The 26,643-nt window shown below is 42.7% G+C and overlaps 2 protein-coding genes across 2 annotated transcripts in view; both read right to left on the bottom strand.

The window, feature by feature from the left end:
- The window catches only part of LOC120034102 (caskin-2-like), an 88,982-nt gene extending 69,254 nt beyond the window's left edge, over positions 1-19,728 (bottom strand). The window contains exons 1-2 of the mRNA XM_038980537.1: positions 19,427-19,728; positions 11,698-12,235 (exon numbers count right to left, since the gene is read on the bottom strand). Coding sequence (XP_038836465.1) covers positions 11,698-11,791 — 94 coding nt within the window. The 5' untranslated portion in view covers positions 11,792-12,235; positions 19,427-19,728. The remainder of the gene's footprint in view (positions 1-11,697; positions 12,236-19,426) is intronic.
- Positions 19,729-20,861: 1,133 nt separating this feature from the next.
- Positions 20,862-25,680, bottom strand: LOC120034115 (alpha-N-acetylgalactosaminide alpha-2,6-sialyltransferase 2-like). Its single transcript, XM_038980554.1, has 9 exons — positions 24,947-25,680; positions 23,634-23,712; positions 23,364-23,535; positions 23,092-23,254; positions 22,776-22,914; positions 22,346-22,449; positions 21,922-22,005; positions 21,733-21,826; positions 20,862-21,208 (listed from the first exon to the last, which is right to left on the bottom strand). The coding sequence occupies exons 1-9, from the start codon at positions 25,069-25,071 to the stop codon at positions 21,029-21,031; spliced, it is 1,140 nt and encodes a 379-aa protein (XP_038836482.1). The 5' UTR covers positions 25,072-25,680; the 3' UTR covers positions 20,862-21,028.
- Positions 25,681-26,643: the final 963 nt, after the last annotated feature.

Raw genomic sequence — 26,643 nt, 5'->3', positions numbered from 1 at the left:
ATGGCGCTCCCCAGGGTTCACAGGTGATGGGGCTCCCCAGGGTTCACAGGTGAAGGGGCTCCCCAGGGTTCACAGGTGAAGGGGCTCCCAGGGTTCACAGGTGAAGGGGCTCCCCAGGGTTCATAGGTGAAGGGGCTCCCCAGGGTTCACAGGTGAAGGGGCTCCCCAGGGTTCACAGGTGAAGGGGCTCCCCAGGGTTCACAGGTGAAGGGGCTCCCCAGGGTTCACAGGTGAAGGGGCTCCCCAGGGTTCACAGGTGAAGGGGCTCCCCAGGGTTCACTGGAAAATGGTGTGCCTTTGACTCCCTATGAGCCCACCATCATACAGCATCAGTTGAATCACATTACAGTGCATTGGTCCACTGAGAAAATCCAAGACGTTCTTTTCAAGTACTAGGCCTAAAATGTCCTAGTAGCCGTTGTCTGTCTCTCTCCTCTATGCTGCAGTGACCACTACAGAACTTCAGTGTTTATAGCGCCGTCCATATTATTTTTATTAGTGTTACACCATTGTTCTTACGTAATATAAACATATACAATTCTAGTAGCACGTCTTAGACTGATGGACTGTGTCATCCCCACGGCCTCCACAATGGATCAGTCCGCTCAGACAGGAGCCAATCAGACAGCGGTCTTAGAATGATGGACTGTGCCATCCCCACGGCCTCTACAATAGATTAGTCCACTCAGACATGCACGAATCAGACATGTCTTGTACACAATTAAATTATTATTATTATTATTTGCTACAGCTCGACTAAAGAAATCTCGGTCGACCAACAGCCTATTGACCAAACAGTCAACTAAATGGGATCAGCCCTAATGTCCACCAACAGGACTAGCAGCTACAACACATCTGGTGTAGCAGGGGGAAACCGCTGCACCACCTTGGGAGATAATCCCATGGCTTCACTCTGGACCTGCTGGACTGTGATGTGCTGTGGCGTTATCTGCACCGGAAGCAGACTGGAGATTGCATCTCCAGGTCCCAAATTGTAGGCCTAAGCCCCAGTGCTGGAGCAGTGCCTGGAGAAGAGCCATGGACACAGATACTGACTCACCGCTGTGATTATATCATATACCCACTGCTACCATGCTGGGCGCTCCACCAACCCACCAAGACTGTAATATGCCCTAAACCTCACAATGACCCTGAGACTAAACGCTGAACTGAGTTCATATTCAGCACTGTCCCAAAAGAGAGGTCCAAATTCTTTGTCTAATGGGTGCAGCTATTGCTCTGACCCAAATTATTCGTCCAATTCTCTTTTCCAGAGAATTCTGTTTCCAAGTAATTAGCATATTTGCCAGAGGATCGCACGCAAACACTAAAAGACAGTAAAAAATTTGAGATGAGGTACTAATTGAGCTAACAATCATTCACTCTGTCATTTGTTCCCAGGCCAGACAGAGCCTTCCTGGAAACCTTGGTGGGGGCCTGGCTGTGGGAGTGGGATGCAAAGCAAGACTATGAGAGGAGATAAGGTCCCTGGTCGTTCTCCCTGTTGAGGCCCATTAGACAGCTGACACAATGGAGCGCCACGCATGCAAATGACCTGCGTGAGTTGCATTGTGTCTCCGCCCAGCTGGGCGTCTACAGAGAATAGGGCTCGGGGGTGTGACATATACGGCAGGTTTTATTAAAGAAAGAGACATACATTCAGATGAAAGAAGGACAGCAGGGTGACATAATCGCCCTGATGGGGGGGTTCTGCCATACAGACCCATATGGACTGGGGGGTGGGGCTAATGGAGAGGCAGGTGCATGACACCAGCATCACAACATCTGAGAGGAAATGATCAGTGATGTTTGCATATGATACATCCAGAAGATTACATTTGGTTGCTGTTTGTTATGTGGCCAGAGTCAGCAGAGGCTAATGAAAAGAGAGCCAACCAGCCAGCCAAGACAGACAGGACAGGACAGACACACACACTATAGTAGCTCTGTGTTGATCCAGCTGGAAGCTGCTGACAGAGCCTAACTCACACTGACCTGCAGGAATGCTAAACGGGACACTTCACCTCTGTGTGTCACTCAGGTGTTTGTGACAGAAAAGGAGGGCCCAGAGACCAGGGCCTAATGATTATAGCTTATTGGATGGCAGGCCCTAATGGGAGGCCTAATGGCCAGTTGATGATGTAGTGGCAGACTCTAGGGTCCTCTTGGAAGAGCTTGTCAAGGAGGTATGCATTTATATCTGCACCGCTGTGGTAACTGACTGCACACACAGAGAACCAAGCCCTTAATGAGATACTTTTTCCCAGCATGGAGAATGTTCCTTGGGTAAAAAAAGAAAAACATTGCATTGTTTTTGTCTTGAGGGGTGGAGGACAGCAAATATGAATGTGTGTGTGTGTGTGTGTGTGTGAGTTCATGCCTCTTCCTCTTTAAGCTAAACAGACGCACCAGAACACTCCATACTTTTTGGTCACACGATAAGAGGAAACTCCACACCCCATCCTTTGTTCATAATGGACTTTTACTCTCCAGCGGCGCCAAACTTTCATCTACTTATTTCCCCAGTACTAACTCCCCTCTCCTCCTGAAAGAGTAAGCATGTGACTAACCATGTCCGTTTGCGGTCAGTGTGGGTGAGGTGAGGTGCAATAGGCCTCCACTTACAGTAATGGAGATAAGGTGACAGATTAACAGCCCAGGGAGAGATCCCAGCCACTTTCCCTTTCGACAGCTCTGCTCCTCTCCGCTTCGATATCAGCACTGCAGCCGAGACCACATTTCCTCATCTCCATGACAAAAGCTAGACTTTTCTCTCCTCTAAACCCAAAGTCCTGTTTGAAGTCGCCTCAGACTCCTGGAGGGCAGAATAGTAACAGTTCTGAGGCCTCTTACCCTTCTCTTTGTCCTCTAGACCAAAACTTTCATCTCAGTCTTCGGGTTAAGCCGAACTGTAATGTCACAAGAGGAGTCGGATTTCAGTTCCAGAAAACAGATGGGAGGTATCCTTGTGGGGTACACATTCCTACAACATGACATCATCCCTCCTAGTCTTTTTCTGCATTCAAACGCACTGTGCTGCTATGTCGTGTCTTGGACAATGGTTGGCACAGATAGAGCGGGAGGGATTTGGGGAAAATAACTGAAACCTTGATAAGACCAAGCAGTCCACAGCTGGGAGTCAGTCATAAGTCATACTGTTCTGTTGCCCGTTTGGTGCCTTAGCTTTTTGTCAGCGTGAAACTGCATCTTAATGTACCGTTTTTTCCAGTTCAGAGTGCCAGTGTGCACCTGGGCCTATGCTCCAGTCACATCCTGCATGAAGGCTGAGTCATTAAGGCCCTCAACAGGAAGGGTGCTTTGAAAGCTCTGCACTGGTGCCTTTTGGAAAACGACTGCACTCAGAATAGCAGCTTTCCACTATTACGCACGTGTCAAAATGTGTAAAGCCAGCCTTGAGCCATAAGAGGTAGAGAGATATGTGCATGTGAGCCTACGTTTCTATGTTGTGGAAATACCATGACGTGACATCCAAAATGTCATTCTAATCTTGACTGTATAAAGATTAAGATTGAATACATTTTCAAAAGAGGTGAACAATCAGTCATATCTTAAAATCTTATGGTTGTTCAGTCAGGTAATGTCAATGATGAGACATTGTGAAAGCTGTATATCTGACATGATGCCGTGGAAACAGACAGGCAGAGATAAGCAACAAACAAAAGGAGCCCATTCAACTGAACAAAGCTTACATAATACACAAAAACATACACCCCCAAACCCCCCAGACTACACACATCCTTACAAGGACACATGCATGAACTAACATACACCCCCAAACCACACACATCCTTACAAGCACATGCAGGAACTAACATACAAATTAGGGCAATGTCATTCAACTTTTTTGTAAATATGGTAGTGCATTCCAACGTTTGTTGTATCATCGACATTGGTATCTGCTCTAACGGGTGGTTTTGAAAGACCCCCACCCTTTTAATTCCAGTAAATCTGGCACTCATCAAAAAAAATTAAAGGATGGTTAAAGAGAGACATGAAACAAAGTTCAACAGAAGTTCAGCAGTTTCCCAAATGTCCAAGGCAAGAGATATCCTTGAGGCTGTGTTTATAGATTCATCTTGGTCTTAGATGAGTAAAACTAAGAAATGCTTTGATAAATGTTGGCTAGCTTGTCTGTGATCCAACCCAGTAGAAAACAGAACACTTGACAAAGGGTCATAGGTAGACCACTCTGGTAACAATAACCTTTGCTTTTCCCATTTGGGTTTCTTCTCTTTCCACTTGCGTCAGAGACCAGACACAAAATCCCTGACAGCTAGAGGTCCTGAAGGGCCCCATTCCAACACAGACCAGTGCTTCTTCCTCTTCTGAGGCATAGGCTAACTGACCTCCTTTACAAGGTCTATGGGACCTGTCTGTTTAGCGAGCCAATTAAACATTTAGCACACCAACGGTAGAGTTGACAGGCAAACACCGGCGGCTTCAGTACAGAGACAGAATTTCACGGTCTGTCTAAAAGGTTTTAACACTTTCCCATCAATATGCCCAGTCTGAAAAGAAAGTGGAAATTTTCTTCTCATTATCCTGAGCTGTACTTAAGGCATTGTGACATGGGAGAGGAAGGTGCAATGGTGAAGGAGAAAGCATAATATTATGTTGAACTTCAACCATAAAAACTAGCAGATGACGGAGCAAACGATATGCTGTGTTTACGTGAAACAAGGTCAAGTCTATATGCAAAACGTCTAGTATGTTGGGATGGAAACTAGAAAAATGGGTACAATATTCAGATCAAGTGAACTCCAGCTCATTCCTTTTTGCCAGTAGCAAGAAGTACTATACTGGCAATGACTAAACTGTACATGGATGGAGCTTTTCCCAGAATTATTGTTATTTCAATAGTTCAACACTGTGATGCCTCTGTAATGGAGGGAAGGAGGAGGTTGTGTGCCTGTCTGTGTCATGATGCCCCAGATGTGCTAGCTAGAGGCAGGAATAACAAGGCGTCAGGAGTAGGCCTAAGTAAGTGGAATGAAGGGACTGTATTGGGTGTTTGGGTGGGCTGGCTCTGTTTGAACACAAAGTCATGAATAAACCATGGCTGCAGTATGGGCGAGTGGCCTGGCGACCAATAGACAGTCACAGTGGGCTCTTTAGAAGCCCATCACTGGCCTGGGGAGGCTGACAGCTGCTCCCTCCCGGAGAATCACCACAGACACCACCGCCGCCGCGCTGGACGTTTTGTTTGGGGCTCTCTTAACGGCCCTGCCTTTCATTGTGGCCCAACAGTTTTACGAGACGCCAATAATGGGACATTGATGGTCTTCAATACGGAACACCGCTCCCTCTGGTCAACAATAATGCAGTGTGTGGCACACTTACGTTTAAAAAAGACAGATGGCGATGTTATACGCCAGGGGGGTTTCACTCCCAATTCCTGGGGGTTTGCATGGATGCACATCTAACATCAAACCAATTCCCCAAGCTTTGTAGGTCTAATTGGGCAACAAGCTGTGAAATATTTGTTGGCATAAAAACACAAATGAAACCTTATCAGCTTGAATATGTTGGACTTTTAAATAGAGGCCGGAGGTAAAGATGGCTTATAAAAAACCATAATGGAACCAACATCAGTTTTAAATATTGACTTTCTAATGCAGGACAAATGAGTAGCTCTATACAGTACACAAACATGTGATCCTCTGTCATTCTAACAGCTCCCATATTCCAATATACCATATGTCAATCTCAGACAAAGCGTTTTAAAAATGTTTTAATTGCGGCAGCTCTGAACAAAGCAAAATCCACAGAATGGGGGGAAAAACCCATGCAACTAAAAAACAAAGGGATTTGTGGTATCTGATGTCTAGGGGATGTAATAAAAATGGGTTAGACAGGATTAACACACGGATTTTGTCTATATTATCACACACTTAACCTCTTCAAACAAATTCCTAAACAATCCAACCTGGGTCCCTCATTCTGTTGTGGCCAGAGTGAGAGAAAGAGGTCAGAGTCCGAACGTGTGTCTCTGAGCCAACTGGCCTGGCTACATCCCACCGTTCCTGAGACTCTTTGACCATGAGACGTGGGACACAGAACTCACACCGCGCTGTTGCTGGCTCACCGGGGACCTGTTAAGGGTTTAGTTTGGCTGACTCTGCCATGTAGGAGAGAGAAGAGGAAGCTCCGCTACGTTGGACCTTTCTTTCTCATCCCAGCCCGACCCATAATTCCCCTTAATCTGGTTGAGCACCATATGGGAGGGAGTGGATTGGGTGAGGCAGAGACCTGAGGTACCAGATGTCAGAGAAACGGTTGTGTGATGTGTGTTTGTTTGTGGAAACCTGATGGCGTGGGTAATGGCTGTCCCCAATCCCATCAATGGGCTGGGTTGGAGCTCATAACAACAGCTGAGCCACACGTAACGTATAAGGTGATAAATTGGGATGGGCGAGAGGCAAAACAAAGGGAGAGGGTAATCCGACAGTCTCTAGGAATCCCCTCTGGGACTTGGGGGCAGACCCAAGCAGCACGGCAGGCCTGTCAGCTGGCTGAGGCAACTCCAGCCCAGCCCGGAGTGTAGGGGCCACAAGAGCATCCCGTGATAAAAGGGCAATTCCGCCACTTTTCAAAGTCATATTCATCATCTCCAGCACCAAACCTGCCTACGTACAGTTGAAGTCGGAAGTTTACATACACTTAGGTTGGAGTCATTAAAACTCGTTTTTAAACCACTCCACAAGTTTCTTATTAACAAACTATAGTTTTGACAAGTTGGTTAGGACATCTACTTTGTGCATGACAAGTAATTTTTCCAACAATTGTTTACAGACAGATTATTTCACTTATAATTCACTGTATCACAATTCCAGTGGGTCAGAAGTTTACATACACTAAGTTGACTGTGCCTTTAAACAGCTTGGAAATTTTCAGAAAATTATGTCATGGCTTTAGAAGCTTCTGATAGACTAATTGACATCATTTGAGTCAATTGGAAGTGTACCTGTGAATGTATTTCAAGGCCTACCTTCAAACTCAGTGCCTCTTTGCTTGACATCATGGGAAAATCAAAAGAACTCAGCTAAGACCTCAGAAAGAAAATTATAGACCTCCACAAGTCTGGTTCATCTTTGGGAGCAATTTCCAAACGCCTGAAGGTACCACGTTCATCTGTACAAACAATAGTACGCAAGTATAAATACCATGGAACCACGCAGCCGTCATACCGCTCTGTCTCCTAAAGATTAACGTACTTCGGTGCGAAAAGTGCAAATCAATCCCAGAACAACAGCAAAGGACCTTGTGAAGATGCTGGAGGAAACAGGTACAAAAGTATCTATATCCACAGTAAAACGAGTCCTATATTGACATAACCTGAAAGGCCGCTCAGCAAGGAAGAAGCCACTGCTCCAAAACCACCATAAAAAAGACAGACTACAGTTTGCAACTGCACATGGGGACAAAGGTCGTACTTTGTGGTCTGATGAAACAAAAATAGAACTGTTTGAACATAATGACCATCATTATGTTTGAAAGAAAAGGGGGGAAGCTTGCAAGCCGAAGAACACCATCCCGACCGTGAAGCATGGGGGTGGCAGCATCATGTTGTGGGGGTGCTTTGCTGCAGGAGGGACAGGTGCACTTCACAAAATAGATGGCATCATGAGGGAGGAAAATGAGGTGTATATATTGAAGCAACATCTCAAGACATCAGTCAGGAAGTTAAAGCTTGGTCGCAAATGGGTCTTCCAAATGGACAATCAAACTTCCAAAGTTGTGGCAAAATGGCTTAAGGACAACAAATTCAAGGTATTGGAGTGGCCATCACAAATCCCTGACCTCAATCCTATAGAAAATGTGTGGGTCAGAACTGAAAAAGCGTGTGCGAGCAAGGAGGCCTACAAACCTGACTCAGTTACACCAGCTCTGTCAGGAGGAATGGGCCAAAATTCACCCAACTTATTGTGGAAAGCTTGTGGAAGGCTACCCCAAACATTTGACCCAAGTTAACAATTTAAAGGCAATGCTACCAAATAATAATTGAGTGTATGTAAACTTCTGACCCACTGGGAATGTGATGAAAGAAGTAAAAGCTGAAATAAATTGTTCTCTCTATTATTATTCTGACATTTCACATTCTTAAAATAAAGTGGTGATCCTAACTGACCTAACACAGGGAATTTTTACTTGGATTAAATGTCAGGAATTGTGAAAAACTGAGTTTAAATGTATTTGGCTAAGGTGTATGTAAATTTCCAACTTCAACTGTATGTGAAAACAGCGCGTTTCTATGATCCGTGGTAAAAAGATCATTAGAAATTTAATAAAAACATGATTCTCTGTCACATTGTAGGATTAAAAGTAAAAACTGATTTTAAGGGTTTAAACCTGCAACGAGTTTCGAGCCCAAGGGAGGGTATTTTCTTGCTCCTCACGTCACCACAAATGTAAAAAAAAATATATATTTAACTAGCAAGTCAGTTAAGAACAAATTCTTATTTACAATGATGGCCTCAGTGTTTGAAAATCAGTTTTAAAAATGTTTAAACTTTGATGTCATTGTGTAGAACTTTATATTTGTTTCTACAAAACTTAGAAATCAAATCAGTCACATGCGCTGAATACAACCAGTGTAGACTTTATCGTGATATGCTTACTTACAACCCCTTTCCCAACAATGCAGAACTAAAAAGTAAGACAAATTAGCAAAAAAAAAATGCTAATTTGATTTTTAGGAAATAGTAACACAAAATAACAATAACAAACCTATATACAAGGAGTACCGGTACCGAGTCAATGAGTGCGGTTACTGTGGATAGTCAGATTAATAGTTTGATTAAAACAATTACATGCTTTGCAAGTAGAACGATTTCCCTAATAATCCTGTTTACATGGACACATCTGAAATCAGGCTACCTGATGACACTGATAAATGCAGAAAATCGGCAATCAAAATAAACGTCCTATCACGGCGAACATGTTATTTTGGTAAGCATATTTGATCAAGTTTGTATGTGAAAACTACTTCTAAGACACATACATTGTTGTTCCGAACACACTTCACTCGTGTTAATAAAGGAGGCTCGCTCGGCTGGTGCTAGCACATGGGCAGATCAAATACACTGCTGGAACGCCCATTAAGGTGTTTACATGTCCTAATCATTTCAAAGATTGCTCAGAAAACCAGGTGTTTTAATTGGTGTATGCTTACTTAGATTTTGACCTTACGTTGATTAAGATAAGCAGAGTAAGGTGTTTACATGACTATTGCATAATCTAAAATAATCCGTTTAATACCTAATTATTAGTGTGCATGTGAACATACTCAATGTGCAGAGGTACGAGGTAGTTGACGTAATATGTACATGTAGGTAGGGGTAAAAGTGACTAGGCAATCAGAATAGATAATAAACAGAGTAGCAGAAGCGTATGTGAAGAGTACGAAAGTCTATGCGTGAGTGTGTGTTTGGCATCCATATGCATGTGTGTGTGAGCGTATGTAGTCGAATGTAGTCTGTATGTGTGTATGTGTGTTGGAGTGTCAGTGTAGTATGTGTGAGTAGAGTCCAGTGAGTGAGCCGGTGCAAGAGAGTCGGTGCAAATAAAAAAGGGGTCAATGCAAATAGTCAGGTAGCCATTTGATTAGCACCCTCTGTAGCGCCTTACGGTCAGGTGCCAAGCAGTTGCCATACCAAGCGTGATGCAGCCAGTCAAGATGCTCTCAATGGTGCAGCTGTATGTTGACACTGGTATTGTGCAGGATATAATGAAAATGAGGTTGAAAAGCGGTAGTTGCCCTTTAATATGAACGCTTGACAGGGTTTACAACCCCATGGCAGACAAAGAGACCTTTATAGTGTAATTACACCTTATGTCCACAATTCTTACAATATAATAGTCTGCTGAATTAGATAAACACAGGAAAAACACAGGGTACACTGAGACCACTTAACTCTCCCCATCCCTCATATCCCATCATCTCTCCCCTCTGGGTCAGAGCAATTCATGTTTGTTTAGAGCTAAAAGAGGGTCCAGAATAGCACAGAGGGTGATAGGTTATCACAATGATAAAGCAGCCCAACCTCCTGGCCTGGGGCTCTCAGTTCTCTCAGTCACTGTGCTGTGTGGTGTCATGTTGAACTCAATGTCGGACACTATCTCGACAGTGAATGAGCAGAGAGGAGCAACTAAATACAGGAGTCCTCCAGAACGTCTTGCACCTTGTGGCATTGTGGTTGTGGAAAAACAGCCTCTAAACAGCCGCCCAGCACTGTCATTTTAGTAATTACATAGGCCTCTGAGAACACGACAACACAGAGTCAGAGAAAAAGTCCTCCTGGGTGTGTGAGTAATGGTCTTTGTGTTTGTAAACTATGCCAGTAGGTGCATTTAGTGATTGGACGAGCAGAAGGATAAAGGTGCAGTAAACTGCAGTTGATAGACCATTGTAGTTGGAGATAACAGCTTTTGAGAGCAGAAAGATCGGAGGACTTGATAGCTCAAGAAGAGGCAACTGAGCCCCCCCCCCCCTCAGACCTTTGAGGCATTTGTGATGGGGGTCTGCAAGTGGGAACCCACCCACCCACCCCATTCACAAAACCTCATACAGCGGATAGCAACTCTGGGGATAGAAAGTCTCCCTCTCAAGGGAGAAGATATAGACGGCCGTAAGCTTATGGTCCAGTGAATTAAAACCCGGGGAGAATGTGGATAGGCTTTCAGTTTCCCGAGAGCGAGAGAGAGAGTTCATTAGTGCGCCATCATCATAAGGGCTGGATTGGAGCTGGCCTGGCTAATCCAAAGGGATAGATTTCCCCAAAGCTTTAGCTGAGGCTCAGCGTCTTCTGTAGTTAAGTTCCTGAAGCTTGACCTCAGAGTAGAGTTGAGAGCACTCACCTCCTCTCAGCACAGCTCCCCTGAACAAACACACTCAATCACTGAACATAAGGATCACTCTACATTCAATAGGATTAGCTCCAACACTCCACTTTGTAAAAGGTAAGCTATCGTTCACATAATCCAATAACAGAGTTTATCACTTTTTCATGAGAAAGAAGAAAATACCCATAACTGTGTGGGGCGGCAGGTAGCCTAGCAGTTAAGAGCGTTGGGCCAGCAACCAAAAGGCCGCTGGTTGGAATCCCCAAGCCAACTACGTGAAAAATCTGACGAGCAAAGCACTTACCCCGATTTGCTCCTGTATGTCGGTCTGCATAAGAGCATCTGCTAAATGACTGAAATGTCATTTGTTGAAATATTGAGTCAACCAGCAGACCTAGAAAACTGGTTGATGAGTCAGTTAGATAGCAAACACTGGCTTTTGCATCATGTCTGAACAACTGAGAACTGTCGATTTCCGCTGGCTCGACTAGCCTACTCCTGTCAGAGAATCACCGGCGTAGACGTTTAGCAGGATCTATTGATTTGGGAGACGTTTAGTAGTTATGACAGGTGTGGCATCAGCAGCAGCAGACAGAACTAAGCAAACTGCTTGTTTAAGCATGTTACCGATTGCCTTACTGCCTCCAGAGGAAGAGATTTCTGACTGTGCGTACATCTAATTGTCTTACTTAGGCGCCATCTGCCAATAATCCCAAAGCTTGGGCAAATAAACATAACGGAGATGTATTGCACTGCACACTCCCTCAGCCTTTCAGCGAGCTAAAATAAATCTGGCTATGAGATTTAAGATTTAAGGGTAACTTGAGGACTCACTGTTTCGGCTGGCTTTGAGCTTGGCCAGTAGTTTCTGAGTGGAGGGCAGGTCTCCGCTCTTGACAGCCTGCAGTAGGTCCTGCTCCTTCCCCATGATGGTCCAAGGTGTGTAAGCGCTTCACTGGCGTCCGTCCAGAGTCCAGGCAGCGGCTTCCTCACAGCGCCATGCTAAGGCACAGCCGCATCAACCTACCTCAGAGTTACTGTCCTCACAGAAACACACACAGCTGACAGGTGAGGGAATGTGAAGCAGTAGATGGGAGGACACTCACAGCCTCAAATCAGCTGTCTCAACTCCCAGTCCGGTTACGGATGCCAAGTCAAGGGAGGCCTGAGAGACGGAAAATCTCTTTTGCTGCTTAAATTTCCTGTTCAACTTTCTTTCGGTCTTTATTTGCTAAATATTTTATTGTACAGAGTATGTCAGGGGTTGGAGTTGTGTGGAGCTACCATTTATGTGCTTGAGGGCCCCGGCAGGTGCTGTGGTCAGAGCACAGAGAAGGCTGGAATGGAGCCGCATGAACCAGCAGGCCAGAACCTAAGAACAGAGAAAACGAGAATAACAGTTGGGTTAATAGGCTATATCATAGTCCAGACTCAATACTGGACAAACCACACAGACATGCAAGTCTTTCAATGCCCATATGGCTAGAGACGACATGGAGGAGAAACCAAAGCAAGACCGTCAAAAAGCGTGTAACCCCAAGGAAGCTCCAACCCAAAGAACAGCAACAGGGTTTTTACCAAGCATGCTACGGGCTTATTCATTTGGAAATTAATCAAAATATTAAACTGGGAAGAAAAAACTATTTGCCATCAAGTCCAGCGTGCCTAGGATCTCTTTTCATTTTTAACCCGGCTTGCCCTTACAGGAAAAATCAGTGGAGTGCCCTTTATCTTTCAGGAAACTGAAACAGTGAGGGAGGGAGTAATATCCTGAAAAACTCTAAGAATCTCCCCACAAAATGAACATCTCACTGACATACATAAATACACATCGTTGTCACTTCAATTCATGGTGAGCAGTAAATATCTGAGATTAAATGTAGTAGCCTACGCTATCCATCCCCCTCAACAACAACAAGGCTGGTAAACAGTGCAATGTATGAGAAAAGAAAAGTGGTTTAATGACTGCAGTGCATACCAGGACTTAATGGACAAATGGTTCATGAGAGAGCAACTTGCCCATAGATGATGGACATTTTTTAGAGCCTTTTCAGCAAGTGAGCTGGTGTTATTTACAGTTTTCCCTGAGGCTCTGAGATAAGGTTTTCAATGCTTGACCATGTATCAAATGCAATTTGAATTGGAGGCTACTTAAACTCTTCCAGCCCAATGGCCAAGAACAGTTGAGAGAAATGTGAGCAAGAAGTAGCCTAGTTTAGGAGTGTTTGTTGCTTTTAAACAATTTACATATATTTGTTTCACTTAATTAAGATGGTAGCAGAATTAGATAGAACTTGTGCATAAAAGTACAATAACGCAAACTGTGATGTGTTCACGATCACACTGAACCAGTAAATGGGCAGAGGAGGAGACAATGAATATGATGAGTCTCCTCTCCAGCTCAGTTAGCTACAGTACCATTAATTTCCCCATTAGACAGCTCAGCAAGCATTATGTCAAAATACGTTCGTTATTCAGTTTCGCTGCGAAACTGCGAAACTATTGTAATTTACTCGATCAACTGTATGTACATCCAAACCAAATCCACCTCTTCAGCACCCCCAATAAAATCACTCATTACCAATAGTGTGCAACTGCAGCCTGCAATTTGTGGCATTTGTGCATGTGGGCATTCCTGCAAGCACACTTTGCTAGCACATGGTGTCACCCCCGCCTCCTGCCTGCTGTGTACCGGAGTCCTCCTTGCTAGCTAGCTGGAGGGACACCAGTGTACTTCGCTCCCGCCTACCCTCAATGTTGTTTCTAAACAGCTACCAGGGTGTTTATAAACACTACAGGGACAAGATCATCCACATGCATTGATCACATTTGTACTAATACTGTTGTACTTTGTTCTAAAGCTGTATCTGTACCCATTGGCTGCATATTCAGGAAAGCCAAAGTTCCAAAAGATGGGCCTAAAATAGTATATAAGATATCATACAAAAGATTTTGTTGTGAATTATGTGGATGATGTTAAAAAATATATATTTGTTTGTCTGATGTTATTAATAAGGAGCATCCAGATGCTGCACTTGATTAATTTATGATAAACATGTTTGATAAACATACACATGTTAAGAAACTGACTGTTAGAACTGTTAAGGCTCCATGGATTGATGAGGAATTGAAAAACTGTATAGTTGAAAGAGATGGGCGAAAAGGAGTGGCTATAAATCTGGCTGTATATCTGACTGACTGGCTGACTTACGGCAAATTGAGAAATTGTGACTAAGCTTAAAAATAAAAAACTACTCAGAAGCCAAGCTCAATAACAAAGAATGATGGAAGAAAACCTGAGTACTTAAAATGAAATTATGGGAAGACAGACAAATTAAACTCCATCTTTTGATGAATCAGATGGCTTACTCATCACAAAACCATTTGATGTTGCCAATTATTTTAATGGTCCCTTCATTGGAAAAGTGGGCAAACTTAGGCAGTAAATGCCAACAATGAACAATGAGCAATCGTATTCATGCATAAAAAAACGAATAATGAAAGAAAAGCATTGTAAGTTTGAATATTGTAAAGTTAGTGTGGGAGAGGTGGGAAAATAATTATCAATCAATAATGACAAACCTCCTGGCTAGAGGTCGACTGATTAATTAGGGTCGATTTCAAGTTTTCATAACAATCGGTAGTCGACCTTTTTGGATGCCGATTATATTGCAATCCACGAGGAAACTGCGTGGCAGGCTGACCACCTGTTATGCAAGTGCAGCGTCAAAAGGACCTTGTGGCTGCAAGGAGTCAAAGTAAGTTGCTAGCTAGCATTAAACCTATGTTATAAAAAAATAACAATCTTCACATAATCACTAGTTAAATACACATGGTTGATGATATTACTAGATTAACTAGCTTGTCCTGCGTTGCATATAATCAATGCGGTGCCTGTTAATTCATCATCGAATCACAGCCTACTTCAACTTCACCAAATGGGTGATGACTTAACAAAAGCGCATTCCCGAAAAAAAACACAATCAATGCGCAAATGTACCTAACGATGAACATCAATGCCTTTCTTCAGAGTATATGCAACAGTTTGGGCAGCCTGACTCGTTGCGAACTGTGTGAATACCATTTCTTCCTAACAAAGACCGTAATTAATTTGCCAGAATTGTACATAATTATGACATAACATTGAAGGTTGTGCAATGTAACAGCAATATTTAGACTTAGGGTTGCCACCCATTCGATAAAATACGGAACGGTTCCGTATTTCACTGAAAGAATAAATGTTTTGTTTTCGAAATGATAGTTTCCGGATTTGACCATATTAATGACCAAAGGCTCGTATTTCTGTGTGTTTATTATATTATAATTAAGTCTATGATTTGATATTTGATAGAGCAGTCTGACTGAGCGGTGGTAGGCAGCAGCAAGCTCGTAAGCATTCATTCAAACAGCACTTTCCTGCGTTTACCAGCAGCTCTTAGTGATGCTTGAATGCACAGCGCTGTTTATGACTTCAAGCCTATCAACTCCCGAGATTAAGCTGGCAATACTAAAGTGCCTATAAGAACATCCAATAGTCAAAGGTATATGAAATAGAGGTCGACTGATTATGATTATTCAATGCCGATACCGATTATTGGAGAACCAAAAAAAGCCGATAACGATTAATCGGCTGATTCATATTTATTGACATTTAATCCTAGTAAAAATTCTCTGTTTTAACTCAGTTAGGATCACCATTTTAAGAATGTGAAATGTCAGAATAATAGTTGAGAAAATTATTTATTTCAGCTTTTACTTCTTTCATCACATTCCCAGTGGGTCAGAAGTTTACATACACTCAATTAGTATTTGGTAGCATTGCCTTTAAATTGTTTAACTTGGGTCAAACGTTTTTGATAGCCTTCCACAATAAGTTGGGTGAATTTTGGCCCATTCCTCCTGACAGAGCTGGTGTAACTGAGTCAGGTTTGTAGGCCTCCTTGCTCGCACACGCTTTTTCAGTTCTGCCCCACACATTTTCTATAGGATTGAGGTCAAGGCTTTGTGATGGCCACTCCAAAACCTTGACTTTGTTGTCCTTAAGCCATTTTGACACAACTTTGGAAGTTTGATTGTCCATTTGGAAGATGACTGATGTCATCCTGACTGATGTCTGAAGATGTTGCTTCAATATATCCACCTAATTTTCCATTTTCCATGATGCCATCTATTTTGTGAAGTGCACCAGTCCCTCCTGCAGCAAAGCACCCCCACAACATGATGCTGCCACCCCCATGCTTCACGGCTGGGATGGTGTTCTTCGGCTTGCAAGCCTCCCCCTTTTTCCTCCAAACATAACGATGGTCATTATGGCCAAACAGTTCTATTTTTGTTTCATCAGACAAGAGGACATTTCTCCAAAAAGTACGATCTTTGTCCCCATGTGCAGTTGCAAACCATAGTGTGGCTTTTATATGGCGGTTTTGGAGCAGTGGCTTCTTCCTTGCTGAGCGGACTTTCAGGTTATGTCGATATAGGACTTGTTTTACTGTGGATATAGATACTTTTGTACCTGTTTCCTCCAGCATCTTCACAAGGTCCTTTGCTGTTGTTCTGTATTTGACTTGCACTTTTCGCACCAAAGTACGTTCATCTCTAGTTCTTCCTGAGCGGTGTGACGGCTGCGTATTCACATGGTGCGTATTCCCATACTTGCGTACTATTGTTTGTACAAATGAACGTGCCTTCAGGCATTTGGAAATTGCTCCCAAGGATGAACCAGACTTGTGGAGGTCTACAATTTTTTTCTGAGGTCTTAGCTGATTTCTTTTGATTTTCCCATGATGTCAAGCAAAGAGGCACTGAGTTTAAAGGTAGGCCTTGAAATACATTCACAGGTACACTTCCAATTGACTCAAATGATGTCATTTAGTCTATCAGAAGCTTCTAAAGCCATGACATAATTTTCTGGAATTTTCCAAGCTGTTTAAAGGCACAGTCAACTTAGTGTATGTAAACTTCTGACCCACTGGAATTGTGATACAGTGAATTTTTAAGTGAAATAATCTGTCTGTAAACAATTGTTGGAAAAATTACTTGTGTCATGCATGAAGTAGATGTCCTAACCGACTTGTCAAAACTATAGTTTATTAATATGGCTTGGGGGCCGTATTTCGACGTCTGGATGAGAAGCGTGCCCAAAGTAAACTGCCTGTTACTCAGGCCCAGAAGCTAGGATATGCATATAATTGGTAGCAAGGAACTTAAACATTAGCTTTTTTACATGGCACATATTGCACTTTTACTTTCTTCTCCAACACTGTGTTTTTGCATTATTTAAACCAAATTGAACATGTTTCCTTTATTTGAGACTAAATGTATTTTATTTATGTATTATATTAAGTTAAAATAAAAAAGTGTTCATTCAGTATTGTTGTAATTGTCATTATTACATATTATTATTATTATTATTTATTTTTGTATTATTATTATTTTTTTTTATTTAATCAGCCGATTAATCGGTATCTGCTTTTTTTGGTCCTCCAATAATCGACATCGGCGTTGAAAAATCATTGAAAAATCGGTCGACCTCTAGTGTAATGTAGCGCAGGGCAGTTCTCTAGGCCCTGTACTCTTTTCTATTTTTACCTATGACCTGCCACTGGCATTAAGGGGATCCTAATAAAATACCAAATACCAAAAGATCTGTGAGAAAACAGTGCTCGACAGGCGGGGGAGGAGGACACTGTGATACCGTGTGCTATCTTGCTAGTTAGCACACAGTGTCGCCCCCAACTCCTGTGCACTGGGGAAAACCTTGCTTGACAAGCGGGGGCAAAGGACACTGTCTACCAATCGTCCCCAACTCCCGCTAGCACAGCAGGCGGGAGGCGACACCATGGACTAGCTAGCTTGATAGTTAGCTCGCTAACTAGCAAGCACACGGTGTCGCTAACTATCACGCTAGCTAGTCCATGGTGTCGCCTCCCGCCTGCTGTGCTAGCAGGAGGTGGGGACGATTGGTAGACAGTGTCCTTTAAAGAAAAACTAACTAGCAAGCACATGGTGTCGCTAGCACACAGTGTCGCTCCCGCCTGCTGTGTACCGGTTCTTAGGACTAGCTGGTTAAGCTAGTACACAGTGTCCTTCACTCCCGCCTGCCGAACACCTGCCCTCGCCGTCGGCAGGGGCGAAGGACACCATCTACCGGTGTATGGCTAGCTAGCTACTGTTGCCCCACCTTCTTCTGTGAGTTTATTGGCGGCTGGCATCCAACATTATTGTGCATTAACCCCACTTACTGTACTGGAGCGCCCCCGCCTCCTGCCTGTCCTACTTCAAAATGTACCAATAGAAGTATAAAGAGGGGTTACTGCAGATGCAGGAATACCCACGTGCAGGAACGCCCTGAATTGTGGGCCAATTGCACCCTTCTCCTCATTACTGCCATGCATGCACAGGTCATCTGATTTTATTTTATTTGGATCTCTTTTAGTCCCCATTTGGACTAATCTTCCAAGAGTCCTTAAACATTAAAATACAATTTGATACAGCAGGAGTACAGTATCCCAAAAGATCATTGATAAAACATTTATTTCAACCTTTTTTGGAAGTACATACCGGGTGTGAAGGCAGTAAATGACGATAGTTGCTCAGCGAAACTCCATATTTGGTGAGTATAACAAACATATTGACATAACGTTTGCAGAGCTGTCTAATAGAAAAATTAATGGTGGCTAACTGGGCTAGAGTGGCTACTCGTCATATTCATCGTCTCCTCAAATCAACCTGGCCAGGAAATTCATGTACAGCAAAGTGTTGCTATGTAAACACACCGTTTTGAGAAAGTTCAATGTGTGCACAGCAGGATCCCACTAATGAGATGGTGTCTGCACTGTTCTTTTGTGTGAACATAACTTGCTACATTACATAACCTGGCAGTCTCAGTACTACACACACCCAATGAGGTGCACCGGGCGTAAGCAAAGCTGTCATTCCCATTAACAGTGATCATATCTTCCTCCTCTTCCCCCACCAAGACCATTAGCCAGTCTTTTCATGCTTGCTGCATTGCTGGCAAGGGGTCACACAATATGAATGTGTGTTTGAGAGGTTGGAGTGTGTAGCTGGTGATGGGGTGTAACTTTATTCACTGGTCCCAATGGAGAACTACACCATGATGAGGGATTTACATTATGGATCCTTTATTGCCAATAATGTGTTTTTAGAAATAGACCTAGTTAGTTATTGTTCATCCAACTGTAAGATAGTTATTACTCAATTATAAAATGATCCATAAATAAGACACACATTACAAAGCATGGCGCAAACGTGCAATGCAATTTGAGCTGGACTGGGTTATTATGAAAGGAAAAATACCATTAGCTAGTAGCTCTTACAACATATTTAGCAAGCCTATCACTTTAGCTAGCATCTACTTCTCAATCTCTCGGTTGCTTCGTTCACTAAAATAACATGGCTAACTAGCTAGCAAAGCTAACTAGTGTGCTAGCGACCTTCGGACTGAACTTCTTAACTAGCAACACTAGTTTCCCGAGCCCGTCGGTAGGGGCCATTCCTGTCTTATCCATAATTATAACGTTTGAATTCACATTTGTCTTACCTTACACAGTGTTGTTGTTGCATGTTAGAAAACGGAAATACATGTGAAGGTGACAGTTTTCAGAGAGCCCTCCAAGGTCCAAGCAAAAGTAATCGTAGCCTTCCAATAACTCAAGGAAAGTAATTTTGAGTCAGTCTCCCACAGAAAGCCAATCTTAGTACTCCTCTCATGTCCAGTGAACACATAACCTACTCATCACAAATATATGTGAATTATAAAACTACATAAAAGTTTGTATAATTTGATGCAATATTTTCCAACTCGGACGTGAAAGCCAGACTCCGCTACATTGTCACTTGCTCCGTCAGATCCAATCCAGAATATGTTCGTCCCTCCCACAGTCCTCTGTCCCCGTTATCCCCTCCTCCGCTTCCAAAAAGAGCGAGCTGTGCGACCCGACTCGCGCCAGTGCGACTTGAAATGATATGAAGTAAATAATAATAAATCATATAAATAAAAAATACATAACATGCACTACACTAAAGTTTAAAGCTAGAATCCCTAGTTGTACATACATTTTTAATATATACGAATTGATTATTGATGATAACATAAATGCCTATGAGCTTAGTTCAACTGTTGTACCCCATCAGAACCCAAAATGTGTTTGTAAACAATGTAAATGTATTTAAACAAACTGTATAGCCTCAAAATATGTTTACAACTATAATGTTGATATCATGGCTGGTCAGTCCTTGCATCCATAGCTCTATGAATTTGAGTTACAATTTGGTTACATTTCTCCTGGCCCATCCCTCAGCTTTTTACCAAAATAGAGGCCGGCTGACCGCTTTGCTATTGTTTCAATTAAGGACTCTAGCTATAATTAGGTTTGTAAAATTAAAGATTTGCTGATGGAATAATAAAACAATTGCACATAAGATGCCATCTCATAACATTTTGCACAGCTGTCAGTGGCAGAAAATGGCCATAACACAGCTTTCCCCAAAAATGTGTACAATTTGATACAAGTGGTCATTATCTTCCTTTTAAAGTGAATTATATAAACTAGCAGGATTCACTAGTCTATTATCAGGATTTCATTCATAACATACACTGGAGATCCATGTATGTATGTAACAATAGCTCAGCAGATCAAAGCTTGACACAAGAATGTGTCACTTTGTCTTTATTGTGGCTTGGAGTAACCTATCCTTGGATAGGCACTGGACAAAGAGGCTGCAAGTCAAAGCTCATTTACAAAAAGGTTGGTATGAATGGACTGCTGGCTTCATAATGTGAATGCTTTCATTGTGAGTCCCAGCCAAACCCGACAGTTTCTAATGAGAATAGGCATGGTAGGAAAATGAGAAAGAGGAATGACCGAGAGACTATAGTCTCGGCTCCCTGCACCTGCCTTCACAGAGAAGCGAAGGGTTGTTCAAATGATCAAAGAAGGCCCGATCCCACAAACAGACGCTTGGAACACCTGAGCTTGGCTTTACACCGTCAAAGGCCTTTAATGTTGCTGTGAGACTAATAACAAAGGACGCCACACAACTCCAGCAGCCGCTCCTTCGGAGGGACTACCTCCATGGCAAACATAGGAGTTAACAGCATTTCAAGGAAGGCTTTTCACATGAAAATACAATTGAGTGTCCATCATTTTACTTTTGTCCTCTTGTACAGTGATATTACTTTTCGTGCATGCAGTACTTCCCACAGCGAGCTCTCCATCTGCATGTCGTGGTTGGCATAGAAGTGCAGGGGCAGCATCACAGCATCATAGTAGTGGTCAGAGAAGTCTGCAAAGTTTTTTGTGATGAAACCATAGGCAGACACCTGCGGGAAGGTAGGAGATTTGTTCACTTATGCATGAATTGCATTCACAGTCAGCTGTGTAACTATTTGCATGCATAGTTTCAGTATAGCACCATCTAGCCTTCAATACAGATGTAGGATCTTAATTTGATCACCCTGTTGCAGTAGAACTTTCCTGCAAAGCAGGAAATTAAATACTTGTGTGTTTGAGATTTAAAAAGGCTTCGGAAGTTTGTAATTTCCACTTTTACATTTCAGACTTGATTTTCCCTTACAAAAAACGTATCAACCCCTTCAAAAATGTTCAGTAAATATAATCCACATTTACTGTTTCTGCAGGATTATGTTAATGAATTACATCTGACACAATCAATATGGAATAACAGTATATGGGGTCTATACCAGGACTATAAACAGAGGATGTCATGGTTTCCCAATAAATCACTTCCATACTGGCCAAGTTGCCATATGTCATTAGACACTTGGTTGGTTAAACAGTGACCAATAGATGACCAAGGGCAATGCGTGTGTTGATGTGACCTGACCTGGTCACACATGTGCAGGGCGGTCAGAAGCATCAGAGCACCAGTGCTGGGCATGTAGAGCTGACTGTACTTCAGCAGGGGAGACTTCAGAAACCTGTACAGCATTGACAGTCAACAGTCATTAGTGTCAAAAGCAGCCAATAATGTTCTAAAAGTCTCAATTTGACCAGGCAATACGAGTCCCCTTACCTTTGCGTTACATATGTAATAAAATCTGGATGAAGCATTTTAAAATGCTTAACTGGTGCCTTAAATCCAAAGTATCGAGAGGGCCTGTTTGAGGGGATAAATGTAGTAAGGGGTGAAAACTTTCCATTAAGAACGTCAAAAAGTAAATCAATAGCAAGGGAGCTTACAAAAAGATGAGCATCATCAAGTGAATTGTATGCGTATAGCCCTACCACCACTCACAAGATTCTATCCATTGCACACCGCACCACATTCATAGAAATACAACACCACCATCTTGTGGTAATAAAGTGAATTACAGCTGAGAAGCCTATTCACCAGCAGAAGCGCTGACCACAGTACTTCAACACACCATTGTTTCATGCTGTTCAAATGTACTACTCTTCTTAATGTGGGCTTCACATATGTGACCCTCTCAACTCACCAGTCCCCCTTGTCATGACCGGAGGTAACAGTGAGACCCTGGATAGCAGCTGACATCATCACATAGTCACGTTCGTTGGACGGAATGAAGATATATCGGACTCTCTGCACATAGGAAATAGTCAAAGCTTTAAGGAATAGTTGCATAAACAACCACTCAGAGTATGACAAATTCCTAACACTTTAAAATGGACCGGATTCAACACTGTAGCCCAGGGTTTCCCAAACTTGGTCCTCGTGACCCCAAGGGGTGCATGTTTTGGTTTATGCCCTAGCACTTCACAGCTGATTCAAATAATCAACTAATCATCAAGCTTTGATAATTTGAATCAACTGTGTAGTGTTAGGGCAAAAACCAAAACGTGTACCCCTTGAGGTCCAGAGGGCAGAGTTTGAGAAACGCTTCTGTAGCCTGTCCCACAAGTTCTTACCCGTCCCCGTGGGACTTTGGTGAAGCCATCTTTTCTGTAAAAATGTAGGGAATTTTTCATAGTATTTGTGGTGAACCCATAGAAAGATGTCTTTGTGCCCACATCCTCCTCAAAGTGCTTGGTGATTGCCCCATTGACCCTGGAATAAATCATTTAAAATCAGTCTAATACTTAAGCGTTTCCTTAAAAACTGTGGATTAATATAAGGAAATATTTACAATTGCAACAAACTTGATCTTAGTTATGTCAAAGAGCAATAAGAAGTCTAATAGTTTTTTGAAGATGGTCGAAGGGGAGCTGCAGCAGCACTACTGACCTGAAGACAAAGTGGTGACTGTCGATGGCCCTGCCTTGTTTGGAGCCTCGAAGAATGCCGCCATTTCCCACCACAGCACAGCGGACACACTGATCAGGCCACCTGCGCTCAAACAGGCGGCTGCTGGACGAGTCGTTGAGCAGGGCCAAAGTGGATCTCACAACTGATCAACAACAAATAAGCAAAAAGGTGAGAGGTCAATGACTTTATATACAGTAAACACATAGTTTGGTTGAGATGATTAAATAGGGTCCTGAAGGGAATGTTCATACCGTCCTGGGGCAGGCCTTTCCAGCCGTAGGGGGGCATATACGTCTCCAATCGCCACCACTCTGAATAGCTGAAGCTCCCAGCCCACTGCAGCACAGGCACTTTAAAGTTAAAGCGTAGTCTGAGGAAGTCGTCCTTCTTCACTGCTTTTCTCAGAGGACACAACCCCTCCAGCTGAGTAGAGACAGACCTCACTTGACACTGTACAAGATGGATATGTGTGCCTTTGTTCTATTAGATGAGAGGCAACTACATCATCTCTGTGCGATTACCTTCTCTTCCCCAGTTGCTGTGGTGTTGTCCCAAAGCTCCTCATCGCAAGTCCAAATGCTATCAAACTCTGTGTCTTGACTGGAAGGAGAAGCACAACAAAGAGTTAAATCCACACAAAACCTTGTTAAGTGGACATAAGCACATCAGACCAATCCAGCGGATTTGTTTAAGTCAGGGATGGGCAACTTTGATGGGGTGGGGGCCACAAAATCTGACCTCATGGTTAGGTAATTCAACCATGATTACTGCAAGTTTAAATAGCTGGCTGCAAATCTGGCTACAAAATGAACTTACAATAAATAAATAAAAAATAGCTGACATGGGCTAATTGAGTGACGTGAGAAAAACTGCTGATGCACAACCAAATTTCAAAATTTCACTTGATGTATTCTACCTCTCAGTAAGTTGAGACCCCGACCACCCCAAAAAAAGGATATATTTGATTTAAGTCTTTGGAACTTGATCTACGGCCTGTGGGCTGTCAGATACCCATCCTTGGTTTAATGAATACATGAAGATTTTAACAGATATTTTATGGTACCAGAAATTCAGCCCATCAAAACAATTCCTAACATGCATTTTACAAGGTCCTTTCCTTGGAACAGAGTGACAAGTGACAAGACTCCTGACCTCAATTCAGAGGAGAGTTCAAATTACTGCCATAACAGTGTTGTAGTTGTGATAATTACTGCTGTCAGTTGTGTAATCAGCATATTACATTTACATGCACAATTAAAAACCAGAGCACAATGTCTAAACTGTAATGTAGACAGTATTTGGTTCATTTAGGACATGTCTGAACAGGAATAAAAATTAGCCGAGTCAGTAGCTTTACTATTAACCACAAATTCAGATCTTGACAAAATGGCAAGCATAAATTTGAAGACACCAGCAACACTGGAACCTCAAACAATCTCTCATTTAGTAAAACATTTGAGTTTCAACTTTCAGCAACAAAAATTAAGGTAGAGTCTTATGAATGGGAAACGGATTATTACAAACCACCCCCCAAAATGCATCAATTTGATAAATGTAATCTCATCTGCCAGAATCGAACCATTCCACAATAAAACACAAGAAAACTACAGTAGCAGTAGGTTGAGTGTTTCAACGTCTCAGTTGAATGCAACAGGTCATAGAACTGTCAGGGTTGATGGATTACAGGGATGAAGATACAGGTAGTTGATTTGCATGGATTTCATTTTTTTGGACAATGGTTTCCCAATTAACTAAGTAGCCTAGATTACATTCTACCAACGTATACAAATATTTGAGAGGGACATTTTTTTTTTTTTAAACGCTGAATATTCACCTGTTCGCAAGTCTGTCGTGGAAGAAGTCCAGGTCATAGTATTGTCCATACATAATCGTGGTTATAGTAACACTTACACATAAAGCCCCCACTAGGAAGACACACTTCCTCCAAGAAATCGTCATATTTCCCAACTAGAGAACAGAATATCTCGTGCTGTTTGAGTAAAAAAAAAATTGAGTTTAACTTTCTGTCACAAGTCATTTACTGCTCTAAATCCCAGGTGAGTCAGTTGGGCGAACAAGGTCCAAGGTCTGTCTCTGTCCTGTTTTTTATTTTTAGCTGTCAATATAACGACGCATGGCGAGACCCAGCTGCAGACACAGGGCGCAGAAGGTTCAAGTCACTGATATTTATTAAACAACAAGAGGCTGGTCGAGGACAAGTAAAAGTGAATTAACCAGGTCAGAGTTCCAAACGGTACAGGGAGGCAGGCAGGCTGAATGTTCAGGCAGGCGGGCTCAGAGTCAGGGCAGGCAAAAAGTCAAAACCAGGAGCACAGAAAAAAACACACTGGTTGACTTGACAAGACAAACTGGCAAAAGACAGGGGGAAAAAAATCAGGAAAATCAAGAAGTATAAACGCGATTTGGAAGATAAGAACAACGGACTTATATATCTCTGGCGAGACTCTAAACACAAGAAACAAAAAAAACGGAAGAGACAACCCGATGACAGACAACTATCAACAGACAGCGCTAACTCTGGCCACTCTACCAACGCTGAGTGTTCTATCTACAACAGAGGGCAGGGACACCGGGGACAACGTCGAGGCCAACACCCCCAGCACGTAAGAGGGTTTGACACATACGTCGGGGGAAGAAGAAATCCACTACCACCCCGCGACTTATCTCAATTGAGATCCAGGAAGAGCCCACAGTCCAACAAGAGCTAAATGTCTTCAACTTATCAAGTAAGACCCTGACATCCGCTCACCTCAGTGTTCTCAATAAGGGGTTAACATTTGTACCCACTGCATACATAAATGACTTTGATGTCCAGATAGATCTATTCAAGTTTTTCGTAATCTAAGATTGCGTGAGTTTTGATAAGAGTGATACTTACATGACTCCACTTGAAATGTCATCCGCAGTGAGATGTATACATAGGTCTAACATGCTAATCAATAGACGTACCTGTCCTACGGTGAGTCAAGGAGGAGATGGAGCCATTAACCCAGCTGAGGTACCTGACAACTCTGAGAGAACTACATTTAGAGCAAAAAGTTCATTTGTACCTCCCCCCAAACACAATGCCTCCATAGAAACCTTTGGAAAATTTGTTGAAAATGATGTAGGTGACTTACTGAAAGACAAACAGAAACACAAATCCTATGATAACCTGAGTAGAGACAAGAGAATGGCTCTTTGTCACGTCCTGACCATAGTTCTTGTATGTTTTGCTTGTTTAGTGTTGGTCAGGACGTGAGCTGGGTGGGAATTCTATGTTGTGTGTCTAGTTAGTCTGTTTCCTGTGTCAGTGTTTGTGCCACACAGGACTGTGACGGTTAGTTCGTTTGTTATTTTGTATAGTGTCTATGTCTAACGTTAGTAGCTTGTGTATTGCACTTTCGTTTGTAGCTTCACGGTCGTTTGTTGTTTTGTATTAGTTTGTCAGTATCTTGTCTTTGTGTTAATTAAATTCATGGAAAATTACCACGCTGCACATTGGTCCGCCGATCCTTCTCTCCTCTCCTC

Source organism: Salvelinus namaycush, chromosome 41 (assembly GCF_016432855.1).
Source record: "Salvelinus namaycush isolate Seneca chromosome 41, SaNama_1.0, whole genome shotgun sequence".
Classification (NCBI taxonomy): domain Eukaryota; kingdom Metazoa; phylum Chordata; class Actinopteri; order Salmoniformes; family Salmonidae; genus Salvelinus; species Salvelinus namaycush.
Note: the sequence above shows the minus strand (reverse complement) of the source record. Positions and strands in the feature narration are given on the sequence as shown.